The sequence below is a fragment of the Salmo salar genome, chromosome ssa11, assembly GCF_905237065.1.
Source record: "Salmo salar chromosome ssa11, Ssal_v3.1, whole genome shotgun sequence".
NCBI classification, from domain to species: Eukaryota; Metazoa; Chordata; class Actinopteri; order Salmoniformes; family Salmonidae; genus Salmo; species Salmo salar.
In genome coordinates this window covers 85,525,574-85,544,268 of record NC_059452.1, presented here as the reverse complement: position 1 = coordinate 85,544,268, position 18,695 = coordinate 85,525,574, and the positions used below count along the sequence as shown (strand labels likewise).

Below are 18,695 nucleotides of genomic sequence, written 5' to 3'. Positions count from 1 at the left end.
ATTTTTGTAGAATTCTGCATGCAGAGTCTCAATTTGGTGTTTGTCCCATTTTGTGAATTCTTGGTTGGTGAGCGGACTCCAGACCTCACAACCATAAAGAGCAATGGGTTCTATAATTGATTCAAGTATTTTTTGCCAGATCCTAATTGGTATGTCGATTGTTGACTGTCTTTGTTGTTGTTCTGTAGCTCCTCCTATTTTCACCAAGACCCCTCCCCCTGTCCTGGAGACTCTAGTGGGGAATTCTCTCTCTCTAGCCTGTGTTGCTCGTGGCAACCCAAAACCCACCATAACCTGGGCTAAAGGTGGTACTCTGATTGGAGGAGACAACGTTGAGGTGAGGAGTCATGGTTCAGTCTTCATGGCTAAACAAAGAAATATATAAAAAGTTAATTTCACCGCTACAATTCCACATTGCAATCTCTCTCGCTCTCAATGCAAACTTTATTGTCCCCGGATGGAAATTCATTGCTCTCTTGCTCTCGCTCTCTCTCTCAGCTGCTGAGTGGGACGTTGTCTCTCAGAGCAGTGAGCACGGAGGCCGGAGGACGGTATGAATGTCTCGCCACCAACACAGAGGGTAATGTGACTCATGTTACAAAGCTGAAGGTCAAAGGTCAGTCACTGTCTGTTTGTTTATGAGTTTCCTGTCTACAGTTTCCCCCTGGGTCATACTAGGAGAATAGAAAAATCTAGCACCATACTCTGTCCTTATTTTCTCCCAGTCTTAGTCACTGGAATCCCCACTGGTACACAGTGAGCCATACAATCTTCCATCATTTTGTCTAGTATTACCCAAATCCTCATTTGAGTGTAGTGAGGCATTATCACCATCTAGTGGGGTATGGGAGATCTTCCATTACAGGTGAATCTGAGGATTTATGTTGTGTTATATTTTATTTAACGAGGCAGGTCAGTTAAGAACAAATTCTTATTCTCAATGATGGCCTTGGAACAGTGGGTTAACTGCCTTGTTCAGGGGCAGAACAACAGATTTGTACCTTCTCAGCTCAGGGATTTGAACTTGAAACCTTTTGATTGCTAGTCCAATGCTCTAACCACTAGGCTACCCTGCCACCCCAGAGTAGCCCAGGGTAGCCATCTTTCTGTGGATGTTTTTCCTCATGAATCTCAGTTATGTAATACAATATGCTCCATTTATTTTAAGTCATGCTATGTTTATGCCCAATGACGTCAATATGACCAGGATATGCCGTTTAGCTTTGGCATTGACACCTGTTTGGATTATAGTAAGGCTTTGATTTCTGGCTGTAGTAACTTTTTCGAAGGCTTATGTAAGCCCGTAAAACAGACCTTCAAGCAAATCCTCTAAACATTTATCTCAATCAGCCATAATCTCCCAACATGAAAAATGTTGCTGTGTCATGCTGTGTGGTAGTGTTGCTCTCACCAGATAACTGATTGGATTCGAGATATCTTGCTAATCTGCGATGTCCTGCTAAATTTGATCAAGGAAAGAAATCCCTTATCTCTTCTATCTGGTCTCAAACAGGTCCTCCAGTTATTGTTATCCCCCCGAATAACACGGCCCTCAACATGACCCAGAATGCCCTGCTGCGGTGCCAGGCCGTGGCTGATCCACCCAACATGACCTATGTGTGGCAGAGGCAGGGAGAGAACGTCCATCACATAGAGTAAGTTTGGTGTATTTTGTCACAGTTTCTTCATATTGGATTTGTGTGTTTACATGGGATTTTGCGTTTGTTATGATGTTTCTAATGTGGCGTTTGCTTTATTTGAATGTCCTTCATGAGTTGTGTGTCTGAATGTTTAAGTTTTGCTTTGTTTTTAGGCCTCTAAAGTCCCGGGTGAAGATCATGGTGGACGGCACCCTCCTCATCACCCGCATCACCCCAGACGATTCTGGGAACTATACCTGCATCCCCACCAATGGGCTGTTAACTCCGCCTACTGCTTCCGCCAGTCTCACTGTGAGACGTGAGTGTCTATGTGCTGATGTCTTCATCTCTAATTTTCAGTCCCCCACGTAATTATACAAATCCTTCCTATCCATCTATCAATCCATCCGTCATTTCATGTGTTTCCTTCTTCCTCGCAGACCCTGCCCAGGCTCTCCTGATGCCTCAGCAGACATATCTCCCCACAGGCCTGGGGGGTCTGGTCTCCTGCCCTGTGAGAGCCCAGCCCCTCCTGCTCCGTGTTGATTGGACCAAGGATGGACAGCCACTGGATCTGGCCATGGTAGGTAGATCAACCTCATATCTACCCATATCTTCCATTTACATAAGGAATCAATATGCCGTGTAGGCTTAGTGCTCAGAAGATAATATGTTCCCATTCAAGAGAGATATATGAACATTAAGTTGAATTGAAAAACTGTTGAGAAGTTCTCTGACCTCTCACTGTTTTATCCAATCAGTACCCAGGATGGACGCTGACGTCTGAAGGCTCGGTGTTCATGGCAACTGTCAATGATGATGCAACAGGCGTGTACAAGTGCACCCCCTACAACAGCTTCGGGACCATGGGCCAATCAGGGCCCACGACAGTCATCCTACAGGTCAGGGTACACACACTGTTTTCTAGCACTTTATTAGACAAATGACCCTTTATTTATCCTCAAAATGATGTGGTAAAATGGTAATTACACAATAATAACTTTAGAAATATTGCTTTGTTTCTTAGAAAAGGAACTAGAATTCCCCATTTTTACCACTTCGTTTCCTTGTAAATTGCAAGTAAATAACAACTATGTGAAGACAGTACTTTAAAATAAAGTGCTACCCAATTATCTGCCTCTTTCAGTCCAAAGAGAGAGCTCATATCTGAGACAAGTAAGGACTTTTAGAAAATATATTTAGATTATCTTTTTTTCACTCTTCTACTTGTCAATCTGTGACATGAATTGATTCCAATGTGGCCTGATTACAATAGCTCCTGTATGTGAAGGTTCATTGTGGCGCTAATCCTTTTGTGAATAGGTTGTAAATAGGTTAAGATGAGGTTAATCTTGGCTAAAGCTAAAGGTAATCTACTGTTTCTCTCGCTTTCTCTAATTGTGATAAAGTCCTTGACTAAATGACATGGCTGGTTGGTTTGTTTCCGACCCGCAGGACCCCCCGTCACTCAACGTGTCTCCCCGAAAGGAGTATCGAGAGGAGGTGGGGACGACGCTTGTTATCCCCTGCCAGACAAATGGAGAGCCAGCCCCTACTGTAACCTGGAGCAAGGTGAGTGCATTTCAATACGCTCCACAGCGAATTACTGTACTCCACTGACTACTTGAGTCAACAAGCATGCACACAGGCCTGGCAACATGTGAATAAGATAGTATGAACTGTGGACATGCCCTGGAGCAGAAATAGCTATTATTTAACACACACATGCAAGAAAGAACACTCGCACACACACACACACACACACACACACACACACACACACACACACACACACACACACACACACACACACACACACACACACACACACACACACACATACACACACACACCTTTCTCGACAAACAGGGACAAACAAACTCTTCACTGATTGCAGTTCAGCAATCATCCCAGCTTGTGTGTCCGGTCTCCTCTCTGTCCTCCCTGTCTGTAGGTTGCACCTGCCACACTCTCTCAGTACTCTGTAGCAGCCAACGGCTCTCTGCTGCTGCTTCCTCTCACTAAAGACCACCAGGGGGAGTGGGAGTGCAGTGTTACCAACCGCGTGGGCACTGTCAAAGCCAGCACTCTCATCTCAGCGCTGGGTGAGTGGAACAGACAGATTGACTGACACACATCTAAGTCATCTTTATTAATGTTGCTAATATGTATTCATGACACTATGGAACCTCACCAGTGTATTACGAATCCGTGTTGAATAAGGATGCAACTCTTATTTCATTTTCTATTCTCCCTCTTCTTCCTTCTCACTCCCTCTCTCTTTCTTCTCCTTCTCTGCCTGTGTGTCAGGCACCAGTCCCCATGCTGCCACCCTGGTGTCTGTGTTTCCAGGGGTCAAGCAGGCCAATGTGTCCTGGGAACCAGGCTTTGATGGGGGATACCCCCAGAAATTCACTGTCTGGTGAGTTGTCTACTCTTCTAGTCTCTGTTCTGTCTCCCTCTCTTCTCTGTCTGGTGAGTCGTCTACTCTTCTACTCTTCTAGTCTCTGTTCTATCTCCCTCTCTTCTCTGTCTGGTGAGTCATCTACTCTTCTACTCTTCTAGTCTCTGTTCTATCTCGCTCTCTTCTCTGTCTGGTGAGTTGTCTACTCTTCTAGTCTCTGTTCTATCTCCCTCTCTTCTCTGTCTGGTGAGTTGTCTACTCTTCTAGTCTCTGTTCTGTCTCCCTCTGTGTAACCATAGCAGCAACATATTAATATACTGTATTGAACGTCAGTGGAGGACAGCTCATCATCAGCAGCAGGGGTAAACAATCACAAACAGGGAAGCAGACATATTGTATTGACATAGACGGGTACAGAACACAGAAATCTACAAACAGTAATTACCGATGCCAGATAGAGGAACGTTTGAAAGAGAAATCACTGGGAAAATGATGCTGTTCAACTGTCCTTTTTCAAGCAGTTTCTTTTACAAACTCTGCCTCATCTCATGAAAATGATTATATTATAGAATATCTATGTTGTCATTTAGATCTATCACATGGAGCATAGAATGCATTGTGCAGTCTCTTCATCTTTTATAGTGCATAGAATTTGCACACACACACATACACACACTAGGGCTGAATGGCAGGAACCCGGTTACTGAGATTTACCACCCAAAACCACTCCCTTTTCCCGTGATTAATAACTACGAGAAACTGGTCAATTATAATCAATTATTTATATCAACAGCATGATGTGAAATGGAACTGTTAAATTATATGCAATGTCTAAATGTCTTTTCTCTTTGCTTATTTGAACTGTTCTTGCCATAATATGGACTAGGTCTTTTACCAAATAGGGCTATCATCTGTATACCACCCCTACCTTGTCAGAACACAACTGATTGGCTCAAACGCATTAAGAAGGAAAGAAATTCCACAAATGAACTTTTAACAAGGCACACAATAACCCCTATTACTGGTCAGGACGTGACACACACCTGTTAATTGAAATGCATTCCAGGTGACTACCTCATGAAGCTGGTTGAGAGAATGCCAGAAGTGTACAAAGCTGTCATCAATGCAAAGGGTGGCTACTTTGAAGAATCTAAAATCTAAAATATATTTTGATTTGTTTAACACTTTTTTGTTTACTACATGATTCCATATGTATTATTTCATAGTTTAGATGTCTTCACTATTATTCTGCAATGTAGAAAATAGTAAAAATAATGAAAAACCCTTGAATGAGTAGGTGTCCCCAAACATTTGACTGGTACTGTATATATATTTTTAATTGCAACTGCATAGTTTTGAAACAGCCTATCACTCGAATATCGTTGCTTTAAATTAGAGCATGCGCAAGCAGTCTCTCTCTCTCTCCATCAATTCCCTTCAAATTGCATCCAAAATAGATCATCCTGTTCAAGATTGATATATATACAGTATATATAGGGCCTAGCCTACCTCTTCCAGGTAATAAATGCAATGCGGTATTAGCCTTATATTTAACTAATTAATGATGGGTTATACATAATAAGCTTCTAACTTATAGCCTCTGTCTCTTGCGCAATACGCACGCACGTACCTGTGCTCCGCTGGACTCGCTCCTTAAAAAAAACGCCCCTTAGCTCTTCGAGTCCCATGCAAGAAAAGCTAGACTAGAATAGCTTGCTGGACTTTTTTGTTGTTGTTGCATTTCTTATACCAATAGACTATTCTAAGAGGGACAAAGGCTCTTGTTTGCTGAATGTTACATACAGCAGCCAATAGATTTCAAGGGTAGTTTGAAAGAAGAGCGAACTCTCGATGGCGTTGGGCTATAGCAGTTATTTATTCAGACCTAAAACCATTCAATCTCCATGAAGAGAAGTGAAAGCCTTCTGAATCTAATTTTAGTCCCATATTATTCAAACATGTAATTTCAATGATGACGATAAGGACAACAAAATATATTTCATTTACCTGTTGAAAGCGAGGAAGGGAAGAAGCAACAATAGAACAAGAGGAGGTTGGCTATTGACATGACGGGAAATATTAATAACGTTTTAGCCGACACTCATATTTAAAGCAACTGACAGTAGTGAGTTCATACATTTTCATGGCCCTCCATGGGAATAGAACCCACAACCCTCGTGTTGCAAGCACCATGCTCTACCAACTGAACCACACGGGATCTTATGAACAGTAGGCCTACATATGCTTCAGCCTACTAATTATAAAAATAAGCCCTATTATATTCAAAAAATAAAATCTAATTCTCTAACCTATATCCTACTTGTAACTTTGTAGGCCGCATGTGCTGCACCAGAATCGCATGTTCTCTAAGCTTTAACATGGGTTGAACAAGATGCGTAATTCCAGTCCATATAATACAATATAATACAATACAGTAGAGTAATACAGTTATTATTAGCCTATTATTAGCTAGTTTCATTTATTTAGCCAAGAGAGCATATAGCTAGCTACATCTATGGGCTTCTATGTTTTTCTGTTGTGCGTGATGTGCAGTAGCCTATATATCATATACTGTACTGTAGGCTATTGGATATCAGCACAATCATTTGGGCTTGGGCTCATAAAATGTATTTAATATAGGGCTCATAAATGTATTATATATATGGTTCATCAGGCTCAGGTAGCATTAGACTTGAATTTTTGATCAAAGCTCTAATCAAATCCAGAAATAAGTCTATGTACATGCTTGTAGTGAAATGCTTGTGCTTCTAGTTCCGACAGTGCAGTAATATCTAACAAATAAATCTAACAATGTCCCAACAACTACTTAATACACACAAATCTAAAGGGATGGAATAAGAATATGTACATGTAAATATTTTGATGAGCAATGGCCGAGCGTCATAGGCAAGATGCAATAGATGGTATAAGATCAGTATATACATATATACACAATGTTTCTCTTTTCTCTTAATTTTTTTATTCTATTTTTTCTCTCTCGCTCTCTTTTCTTTTTCTTTTTTCTTTCTCTCTCCATTCACTCCCCCTCTCCTTCTCTCTCTGCAGGTTGAAGCAGATGTCTGTGGGTGACAGTGGGGAGAAACAGGAGTGGCTCTCTGTGCCCGTGCCCTCCTCCTCTGGCTCCAGTCTGCAGGTGACGGGGCTGGTCCCTGACACAGAGTACCAGTTCAGTGTCCTGCCACACAACAAAGTGGGCACTGGGCCTTTCAGTGAGATCGCCACCATCCGAACTCTGAGTCAGTACCCGTTGTGTTGAGAGCCTGAATGACATTGTCTACTCAAGGCTGCATGCGTGGAGAATTAGGCATTTTCTCTTTTTTTCCCAAAGTAGGGGTATTTCTTTCTAAGGCTGTTCTGCTTTACACCATCAGATACACTCCCAAGGAGAGCGAAACTAGAACCGCCCACATCGCTGTCAGCCAATCAGAGCTTGGCAGGTATAGTCCTGCAATGGTCTCCTGTGGCTCAGTTCCCGCCCATCACTGGATTTGTCCTCCAATCTCGCGCAGAGCAAGGGGAGTGGTTCAATCTAGACGAGGACATCGATGCCAATAGAACTGTGATGATCGTTCCAGGTCTGCGCAAGGTAACCGCCAGTCCCTGTTAGTCACTCCCTCTGAGACCAATCAACGGATATCATCCCCTGCTTTAGCTGCCTTAGAGACATTTATATTGGTTATGAAAATCAAATCAAGCTTTATTTAAACAGCAAATTTCAGACATGGAATGCAACACAATGTGCTTCACAGGAAAAAATGAATAAAAACAATGAAAATAAAAACTGAAAAATGTACAATAAAAACTGAACCATCTAAAAGCATCCTAAGGAAAACAAAGCTAAAAAGGAGTGTTTTAATAAGATCTATTTTAAATATGTCCAAAGTTTCAGCCCCTCTCAGGTTCTCTGGCAGGCTATTCCAGAGGCTGGGGGCATAGTAACTAAAGGCTGCCTCTCCATGCCTCTTGGTCTTAGGCTTTGGGATAGTTAAAAGGCCAGTGTCAGAGGACCTGAGGGACCTACTGGGTACATAACTTAAAAGCATGTCTGACATTTATTGTGGTGTACAATCGTGGATTGATTTAAAAACCAATAGAAGAATCTTAAAATGTATTCACAGGCAGCCAGTGCAGAGATCTTAAAACTGGTGTTAAAGGTGCTATCTAGAACCTAAAATGGTTCTTTGGCTGCCCTCATAGGAGAAACCTTTGAAGAACCATTTTTAGTTCCAGGTAGAACATTTTTGGGCCCAGGTAGAACGCTTTTGGGATCCATGAAGAACCCTTTCCACAGAGGGTTCAACATGGAACCCAAAAGGTACCTGGAACCAAAAAGTGTTCTCCTATGGGGACAGCTGAAGATCCGTTTTGGACACAAATTTGTTTACATCCTAGTTAGTAAGAATTTCTCCTTTCCAAAGATAATCCTTCCACCTGACAGGTTTGGCATACTAAACAGCATGATCATTACACAGGGGCACCTGGGGTCTGGGGACAATAAAAGGCCACTCTAAAATGTGCAGTTTTGTCACACAACACAATTCTACAGATGTCTCAAGTTTTGAGGGAGCATGCAATTGGCATGCTGACTGCAGGAATGTCCAACAGAGCTGTTGCCAGATAATTGAATGTTCATTTCTCTACCACAAGCCGCCTCCAACGTTGTTTTAGAGAATTTGCCAGTACGTCCAACCGGCCTCACAACCGCAGACAATGTGTATGGTGTTTTGTGGGTGAGCGGTTTGATGATGTCATCGTTGTGAACAGAGTGCCCCATGGTGGCGCTGGGGTTATGGAATGGGTAGGCATAAACTATGGACCACAAACACAATTGCATTTTATTGATGGCAGTTTGAATGCACAGAGATACCGCGACGAGATCCTGAAGCCCATTGTCGTGCCATTCATCCTCTGCCATCACCTCATGTTTCAGCATGATAATGTCGTAAGGATCTGTACACAGTTCCTGGAAGCTGAAAATGTCCCAGTTCTTCCATGGCCTGCGTACTTACCAGACATGTCAACCATTAAACATGTTTGGGATACTCTGGATCGATGTGTACGACAGCGTGTTCCAGTTCCCGCCAATATCCAGCAACTTCGCACAGCCATTGAAAAGGAGTGGGACAACATTCCACAGGCCACAATCAACAGCCTGATCAACTCTATTCGAAGTAGATGTGTCGTGCTGCATGAGGCAAATTGTGGTCACACCAGATACTGACTGGTTTTCTGATGCACACCTCTACCTTTTTTTTCAGGTATCTGTGACCAACCGATGCATATCTGCATTCCCAGTCATGTGAAATCCATAGACTAGGGCTTCATTTATTTATTTAAATTTACTGATTTCCTTATATGAACTGTAACTCAGTAAAATCTTGAACATTGTTGCACGTGTGTTTGTATTTTTGTTCAGTATTTTTGTTCCTTCCTCCCCTCTCTGTCTGCCTCCTTTGTCCCTCTCTCCTTCTCTTTCCTAAATCTGAATTCAGATGATCCTGATTAGCATTCCAGGCGCTATCCCATGTTGACAAAGTGTGGTTTCATCCCCCTACCCCTCCGTCCTCCCGTGTGTGTGTGTCTGTGTGTTTGTGTGTGTGTGTGTGTATCTAGGACTCTGTGTACGAGCTGAGGCTGCTGTCCCGGCGAGGGGTGTTGCTGAGCGAGCCCAGTCCATCAGTTAATGTCTCCAACATGGGTTAGTGTTTCAGGCTTTGGAGCCAGGGAAAGCTAGGCAGGCAGCCTCTCCTCTCTGTTCCACTGGCACCACATAATTAGAACAGCCCTCTGGAGAATACTGGTCTAGTAGGAGTCTGAATCATGGAAATATTGCAGCTAAACATGTTGTTAGAATTAGACCATTGTCTGGCTTTTTTAACATGATATTAATATTTCATCATGGGACATATTGAAGACCAATATAACAGAGGTAGACATCAGGCTTCTATTCTGTCAAGCAGTATCTTGGGTGAACTGCCCTAGTGTATCTACTGTAAGGGAATGAATGCATTGTTAACATTTGGTTGTGGTAAATCTCTGTGTTATGGATGCTGATGTTGTGGTCATGCCACAGGGATGGATATGTACCCTGCCAGTTCCCGCCTCCTGGAGTTTGTACCCAAGCCGTTATTGGCTGGAGTGATGGGAGGCGTTGCCTTCCTGTGTTTGGCCCTGATCCTGGTCCTAGGGACAGTGTGTATCATCAGTCACAAGAGAGACCAGCGACGCAGGAAGAGGAAAGATGGTGAAACATTATCAATTAACTAATTACATGCACTATGAGCACCACGATACAGCAGATAGAGGTCCTCCAATACTCTTTGATAAATCATAGTTCAGAGCATGGACATGACGCCATGCTTGTCAACTCCATCCCGCTTTAGTTGTAAAATATATTCATGTCGTTTACATTGTGGCTAATTAGGGTCATTTCTCATTAATGTGGCTGATTATTGTGCCGGTAATTAACTTTGAGGGATGGCCAATTGCTGTGCCTCCGGACATTTTTGTCTGCTTTGAATGGGCTCGTATTATTGGGCTAGATTTTGTTTTTTCATTGATTTCCTTTCCATGGTGACTGTGTCATTGTGAATGATCATCTTTCCCCCCCCTGCCCTTTCAGATCTCCCTCCTGCCATCTATAAAAGCCCCCCCTCAACGTAAGTGCCCCTTATTATTAATTGTTTTCCTTCTCATTGCCATTTTGTTTTACTTAAGATTCGTTTTTTTTTCTGACTTTCATCGCCTTTGTCTTAAAGTCATTTACTAAACATCTTACGACGTCTTCAAGATGTGTCTGTAGACACATTTTCATTTTTCAGAAGACATTGGGTTGGGTAGGTTACCTCCTAAATGTAATCCGTTACAGTTACTTGATACCTGTCCAAAATTGTTACCCAAACTCAGTAACATAATCTGATTACTTTCAGTTACTTTTAGATTAGTTTCCCCTTAAGAGGCATTAGAAGAAGACAAAAATATATATTACCAATTGAACGACATCTATTGCAGGATAAATTAATGTTAGAATTTACATAGCTGGTTATGTAGGCTTCTTCTAACCCATTTCTTTCTAATACAGATAATAATACGATTATTAGATTATATCTTTACATTAAAAACCAAAGTCTGTCAGATTTCCAGTCATTCCAATTAATTTAATAACCCTTGATCTTCAAAAATAGGACTTAGAAATATGGAAGTTTAGATTAGCCAAATTGTTTTACCTCAGCATAACCCAAAAACTACAGGCTATTAGCCTACTCTGATTTTGTTGTCATGGAGGACGTATTGGGCTCATTATTTCAAATTGAAAATAAATACTGATCTTCCTGGAATGGTATGCTTTGAGCATTACTGAAAAGTGCTATTTGCATGTGAGAAATGAATGCCATATGCTGAATTTGCTATAGGCCCATTGTTTACATTTTTGTAGGTGACACTTTGATATCTCGATAATTTGCAGATGTTTAAAGGGCGAATCCACAGTTGAAACAATAACAAAATGGATACCCGTCTCTGTTTTGGTAAAAAGTTGAGGGATGGGCTTGGAGAAATGTAACCACTCTCAGATTAATAGACAGAGCTATGGATGTAAGGACTGACCATCCATGATATCAAAATGATTGTTTTAACCATGTTTTAAGGCTACAGTGTTTGTTTACATTGACAATGTTTACAAACATTAGAGAAAAACAAGCTTATATTTTGGGTTCTGATGGAATGTGACAGTTGAACTAAACTCATGATGCATTTATAAGTTATATTCTTCAAAAATCAATTGGTATATGCCATTAATTTATAAATCCAAACATGGATGAAGCAACTACAGGTTGCCCCTTTAAGTCTATCAAAAGTGTGTGAATTTGAGCATGTGTCCTTTAGACCTATAGACCTATTCTTTTTGAATCAGCACGAATTAGATTGAGCAATAAAAGCCCCACTTGTGGTCTTCTTAAATAAAACGTGTTTTTGACAGTATGTAGCAAAATACAGAGGAGTTTACAAGTTAGGAACTCCCTCAAACTTTATTCCATAATCAAATTCAATCAATCAAATGTATTTATAAAGCCCTTTTTACATCAGCCAATGTCACAAAGTGCTGTACAGAAACCCAGCCTAAAACTCCTAACAGCAAGCAATGCAGGTGTAGAAGCACGGTGGCTAGGAAAAACTCCCTAGAAAGGCCGGAACCTAGGAAGAAACCTAGAGAGGAACCAGGCTCTGGGGGGTGGCCAGTCCTCTTCTGGCTGTGCCGGGTGGAGATTACAAGAGTACATGGCAATTAAGGCCAGAGGGTTCTTTGAGATGTTCAAACATTTATAGATGACCAGCAGGGTCAAATAATAATCCATAGGCTGAGATCTGCAGTATGCAGTTGTTGCAAGAGCGCATTTTTCACTGGCTGTTCACAGGTTGCAAAAACAATGATTGATAGGCAGCTTAAACCTCTTCAATTCAACCATTACTGGGTTAAAATACACATCTACATTTGTGAACAGCCATTCACAACAACCACAATCTGTAAGGCACAAATAACTAAATAAGAGAGCAGCAGTGTGATTCACATCAATGCGCTATGTAGATATCAATAATTTGTGATATCCGTATATCACCCGTAGGCTACACCACTGCTGTCGTCCTTACCTCCAAGCGTTTATTAAAGTTGGATAAACTTTGGATGCCGACAGCAGTCGCACCATTGGAAGACATAGCTTGGACTGTAGCCTACAAAAGCCTATTCCTGCTCTTTTCCTGCGATCCATCAAACACATTTGGTGTATCATCATAGTGGTCTCTGACTTGTGGTCAGACTCGCTCAGGTGGAACAAACTTCAACTTGAGCCTTTTTTCAATGCTGATTTGAATGTCATTGAGAAAACAGAGAAGTGTCAAAGATTTGTTTTTGCAAACATCCTTTTTTAATTTAAAGTAACCCTAGAAGTAATCATCTAGTTTTTAAAAAGTATCTGTGATCTGATTACAATATTTTTGCTGGTAACGTAACAGATTACAGTTACAGTATTTTGTTAAACTGTTACATGCAACAGGTTTCATGTAATACATTACTCTCCAACCTTGCTTAAGATGTCTCAAGATGTCTTCACAAAACATCTCAAGACATGGTTGGTGATGGCTCGGTAAAGTGGCCCTTCGACCTGATGAATATTCCCTGTTCTCTCTCTCATCCATCCTTTAACCCTTCTCTCTCTTGCTCTCTCTCGTAGTGGGTCACTTGCTAGCAGTCCAGACAGTGTGCTGAAGCAGAAGCTCCTCCAGTCCCACACCCACTATCCTGGCTCCACCTCCCGCTCCTGCTCCTCCTCCCAGTCGGACCACTCCTCTTTCGACAGACCCAGCCACAGTGAATACCATGAGCAGTGCCAGCAGCTGCTCTCCTGCCCCCCACCACCTCCTCACTACGACCCCCACCACCACCTCCCCAGGACAGGCTCTTCTCCCACTTCCCCTCTAGAGTTCATCTTCAGAGGCCCTGATGGTCTCTTCATGATGCAGCCCTATGACCAGGCCTCTGTCCACATTTCCCACAACATAAGATCCCTGAGGAAAGACTTCCCACAATCCACTGAGGTCCAGAGGTCAGTGTCCCCCTGTGTGAGGAGGGAGCCGCCATTGGTCCTCTCAGTGGACCTACCCCCCCGTGGTGGATCTAACCCCAACCCCACGACCATGGTCCGGGCCATGGCCAAACACCTTTCCCTCCATGGACGATTCTACCTGGATGGGGAGAAAGACAGTTGCGCTGGACATCCAGGCGAGAGTAGTCTCTATTCGGACAGTAACTCAGACATGTACCCCCAGCCAAGCCTGGAGGAGAGCAAACCAGGATACCTGTCACTAAAGCGGGCCGTCCAGCCTGCCATCGCCAGCACCCTGATGCTACAGATGGAGCATGAGAGGGAGACCGGCAACCTGAGCATGTGTCTGAAGCTGGCCCGGGAGAGAGAGGAGCTGGAGAGAAAGCTACGGAAGTACACACTGGAGAGGAATGCTACTTTAGATGGGAAGAGCAAGAAACCAGGCATAGATGAGGAGAACTGGAGAGAGACTGAAGAATGTGATCCCATATGGAAACCTCTGGAAAGCACCTCCCTACAAAATCAGCCCCATCACTGTCATCCCCAGGCCAGCTGGGGGAGATCTAGCATGGCCAAAAGGCCTTCGTCCCCATCTGATATTCACTGGGAGGCCAGCCCTCTCACCTCTGCCACCAGCCTGGTCGCAGCCCTTCACACCACCTCTGAGAGGACAGTGACCCTCCACTGTGACCCTCCAGTCACTCAATGTCCCTCTCTGTCACCTGTCACACAACACCACCTCAAGGCTAAGAGAGCAGAGGGTCACTCTAAGAGGAGGGTGAGTCACCAGCCACTAGAGAGGCAAGAAGGGAAAGAAGCTGCGAGTTTCAAGACACACACAGGGCTTTGGGATACTACTCACATGTCAACAGAGTTGAAGGGAGATGACTCAGAGTCACATGAATGGAACAGCAAGAGCAATCAATGCCATTCCAATGGCAGAATTTCACACAAGTCTAAGCCAGATGTCTCTGTCAACAAAGTGCATGGTGTATGGAAAGTGGCGTTAGCAAGGTCACAGCCATTTGAAAAGCCATCTCAACACACAGTGTTGGATCTCTCAGACTGTGTAGAGATGAGTGTGGATGAACCAGAAGGCTCAGTTGATCCTCCTACAAATCCCATAATGTTCCAGAGCCTATTGGCAGAGAAAGACCACAGAGGACCGCAAACCACAAAAAAAGACCGCAGAGGCCATCCATTGGACCACAAAAAGAGCCCAGTACCTAGAGAGGAGCGGGAGAAGTGGCACAAGAGATCACCTCGGGGCAGAAGCCCAACTACCATTCAGCCTCCCAGGCCGGTGCTCAGGAAGGCCCTCAGTCTAGAAGGCTCTCAGAACGGGGACGACCGCCACCACCAGCGCAGCCACAGTCTAGATTCCAGGAGACAATCCCAGGGTAACTTCTTGACGCCTGACGCCTGGGTCGACTCTCTCAGCCATGAGAACTGTTCCTCTCCTTTCTCCTTCCGACCAGACTCTGTGTTCTGGGAACCAGAATTCACCTCAGCTCCTGAGACCAACCACACAGAGGCCCCCACTGCCTGCCCACCTCCCCCCCAGGACCCCCAGCCTCCCAGCAAGGCCCCTCAGCAGCTTTATGAAGCATACAAGGGTAATGTGCACATGCCAAATGTAAGAAACCTGGTGCTGGAGAGACAGCAGCCACTCCCCCCAACCCCTCCTCCAGTGCCTTTGGGCCCCATCCACCCCCCCCACAACCCCCACAAAAAGGCCTCCATCTTCCCAGATGCCTCCAGGTGGCCCATCACCTACAAGGAGGCCCTGAGGTCTGTGCAGCGCATGGAGGCCAGGAAGAATGCCTCTCTCCCCAGGGACCACAGGGAGCACCGCAGACCATCAGACTATAGAGGCAGAACTACAGCTCCCTCCCTGCTCAGAGGTTACAGCTGGCCCACACCCCTTCACACCTCACAGCCATCCCAGGAGGAGGAGGTGGGAGAAGAGGAGGAGGAGGAAGGAGAGGAGCGGTATGGGGGGCATGAAATGGAGGTGGAGATTGGGAGGTATCATCGGGGAGTGCCAGACTCAGGGGGGAGCTACAGTAGCTATACCAGCCAGAGCAGTGGCAGGGGGAGTCTGGAGCCTCCCAATGGGCGCCTGTCCATCTGCCTGTCCCCAACCCTCACCAGCTCTCCTGAGACCATCGAGGAGATACAGGGGAGCACAGAGGAGACACGCCTACAGGACATGGAGGCATTGAAAAGGTGAGTGCTTCAGTCTTCTTTTATTTAATATCTCTAGTACTCTCTGTCTACATTGTCCCTTTCACGTTGAGTAAGATGCAACACAATTAATAGACAATTAAATAAAATGCCCTTCAATGTCAGCCATCACAAACTTTCCACTTGTGTGTGTGTGTGCTTCTTCAGGAGAAAGGCCTCAGTGGATAAGAATTATGAGTGGGACTCAACTGATGTGTCCATTCAGCCAGGAGATCAAGACCTTGAAGGCACAAGTGAGAGAGCTATAATGTTCCTTTTTAGACTGGCATGCCACTGTCTGTGAATTAAAGATGTTCAGAACTGTGTTTAATAACACTAGCTCTGTTGCTTAAGAACAGGCGTGTCAATCTCATTTTGCCCTAAGGGCCACATTCGGTCTTCACCAAGGCCACACGGCAAATTGGTCCACTCTTTTGGGACTTTTTAAATGATCCTGACTGTCTAGCTTTAGTTTTAGTGACTGTTAGCAGGCTGGACACAGTGAAGACACCTAGTTATTTTTTTAACTGAAGGTACTTCAGAAATTCTTCAATTGGTTTGATTGACACCCCTGCTTTAGATTATATAAGGATCTTTCTAATCCCTGTCCAATCTTCTCCTGCTTTAGGCCTGTTCTCCTCAGTGAGTCTACTGAAGTCTACTCCCAGCATGCACTATTCCAAGAAGGGCCTCAAAGAGTCAGTCCAATTCCAGGGTCATCACCATGAGACCAGCCGCTACTCAGACCCCGAACCAGAGACTGTGCTGTTCTGACAATCCCATCTATACCTAAGGTCAGCTCAGAGCTCTAATTTCTGTTATTGTGTGTTTGAACAGGACTACTGATCTGTGTGATTGGCTGTGTTTACCCATGTCCCTCCTACCTTATTGTGTGGGTGTTTTTGTTTTATTTTCTGTTTGTATGCGTCTTTCGGTCTTCTCCCGTTGCTTTCTACTAATATCCCAGTGAATTTCACACTTTTATTTATACAGACTTCCACCAACAATGTCAAAATAGAGTGCCATCGTCAGTAATTCAGTATGGCTGAACAGTCATCAACCTCTCAACCATCTGACTGACTGGACTCTGGTGGACGCTCAGGGCTGAATAAAGAATTGGCTGTTGTTGTTCAAAGCTGTACCTACCGAAGAGGACTTTTACCACTGATTTACAAGAGCTAGTAGTTACATTGATTGATCTCTGCTTCTTCTATGGAATACTATGTATATGGTACTTGTTACCAAGTCAGTGAACAAGCAGGTACAATATTTGGTCTGCCTTGCTCATCATCATGGTGCTGACTATAATCAATACAATAATCATACTCTTGGACTCACGGAAGAACAGTTGGAGATTATTTTTATTGCTTTGAGAAAAGGCAAACCACCACTGGGCTGGCACTTTGTTCCACTACTGACACTTTGTTCCAACACTTTCAACGTTTGACAGAACTCTGATGGATGATCGATTTTCTGTGAGATGGAGAGGGAGAGCGAGCAAGAGAGAGAGAGAGAGAGAGAGCTTGACAGCTTGACAGGGCAGGATAACAGGACTGATGGACATTGTGGAGAAGAAGTAGGCTGCATCATGCCTTTTTCACAAATAGTGTTTTTCCATAGGCCTGGCCTAGTGTGACAGCATCTGCAGTACAACCCTGAGCTCTGAGTAAACAATCAAGTACTATTACCCCAGGAGGTTAACTCACTAGGGTTGATCAGATGTAGCTATAGATCACACTAGGAAGAACCACTCCTTTCTTTTCTACCCATATTCTCAAGATGTAGCAAATCTAATTTCCCTCTGTTTTTAACCTCATTGATGTTGTGCAATGTTTGTACTGTCAATAGATTTTTTTGTACTCAGAGTGCAGTAGTTATTTTGTGTGTGAATGAGGAGGGTAAGGGTTCGGCTGGTAATAATCGCCTGTTGCTGGGATAAATGAAGGACATTTTTTTCACCAACCTTGTGTAAAATGAGACTGATAATCAGTGAGCATTAGCGGCAAGATATTGTTTGCCATGTCTAATTTGGAGATTGAAACCTAAATGGGATTTTTTCAATCAGTCTATCTCTTAGTCATCCGAGTCAGGGAGGGAGATGAGAATTCACAGCATGTCAGAGGAGTTAATTAGGTTCTAGAATGCCTTCCAGCACAACGTCTGGTGAGAAAGGAGAGGAGGGGAGCTGGGGATGTGAATGCCTTTTGAGCTGTACTCACTCTGTTATCAGTTTACAACGGCAGATCACCCCACTTACCCTCCATTTTAATTTCAACACTCATTTTGTACACAGAAATGACTTCCAGAGAAATGTCAGTTTGCCCACTTATGGTTTTGTATACGTTCTATGGCACCCAATAGCAATACACTGCCAATATACTGTACATTAATTATTTTCCTCAGACTGAATGCAAATGCAGCAAGAAGCATGACAAAAAATGTACAGTGAGGGAAAAAAGTATTTGATCCCCTGCTGATTTTGTACGTTTGCCCACTGACAAAGAAATGATCAGTCTATAATTTTAATGGTAGGTTTATTTGAATAGTAAGAGACAGAATAACAACAAAAAAATCCAGAAAAACGCATGTCAAAAATGTTCTAAATTGATTTGCATTTTAATGAGGGAAATAAGTATTTGACCCCCTCTCAATCAGAAAGATTTCTGGCTCCCAGGTGTCTTTTATACAGGTAACGAGCTGAGATTAGGAGCACACTCTTAAAGGGAGTGCTCCTAATCTCAGCTTGTTACCTGTATAAAAGACACCTGTCCACAGAAGCAATCAATCAATCAGGTTCCAAACTCT

At 43.6% G+C, this 18,695-nt stretch overlaps 1 protein-coding gene across 1 annotated transcript in view; it reads left to right on the top strand.

Annotated features, from left to right (window-relative positions):
• LOC106563221 (protein turtle homolog A) overlaps nucleotides 1-18,394 on the top strand; it is a 42,540-nt gene extending 24,146 nt beyond the window's left edge. The window contains exons 5-22 of the mRNA XM_014128584.2: nucleotides 189-337; nucleotides 499-616; nucleotides 1,514-1,655; nucleotides 1,814-1,959; nucleotides 2,081-2,223; nucleotides 2,402-2,542; nucleotides 3,096-3,212; nucleotides 3,595-3,745; nucleotides 3,951-4,062; nucleotides 7,111-7,301; nucleotides 7,437-7,651; nucleotides 9,679-9,763; nucleotides 10,139-10,309; nucleotides 10,688-10,724; nucleotides 13,293-15,893; nucleotides 16,059-16,144; nucleotides 16,519-16,684; nucleotides 16,884-18,394. Coding sequence (XP_013984059.2) covers nucleotides 189-337; nucleotides 499-616; nucleotides 1,514-1,655; nucleotides 1,814-1,959; nucleotides 2,081-2,223; nucleotides 2,402-2,542; nucleotides 3,096-3,212; nucleotides 3,595-3,745; nucleotides 3,951-4,062; nucleotides 7,111-7,301; nucleotides 7,437-7,651; nucleotides 9,679-9,763; nucleotides 10,139-10,309; nucleotides 10,688-10,724; nucleotides 13,293-15,893; nucleotides 16,059-16,144; nucleotides 16,519-16,664 — 4,751 coding nt within the window. The 3' untranslated portion in view covers nucleotides 16,665-16,684; nucleotides 16,884-18,394. The remainder of the gene's footprint in view (nucleotides 1-188; nucleotides 338-498; nucleotides 617-1,513; nucleotides 1,656-1,813; nucleotides 1,960-2,080; nucleotides 2,224-2,401; nucleotides 2,543-3,095; nucleotides 3,213-3,594; nucleotides 3,746-3,950; nucleotides 4,063-7,110; nucleotides 7,302-7,436; nucleotides 7,652-9,678; nucleotides 9,764-10,138; nucleotides 10,310-10,687; nucleotides 10,725-13,292; nucleotides 15,894-16,058; nucleotides 16,145-16,518; nucleotides 16,685-16,883) is intronic.
• Nucleotides 18,395-18,695: the final 301 nt, after the last annotated feature.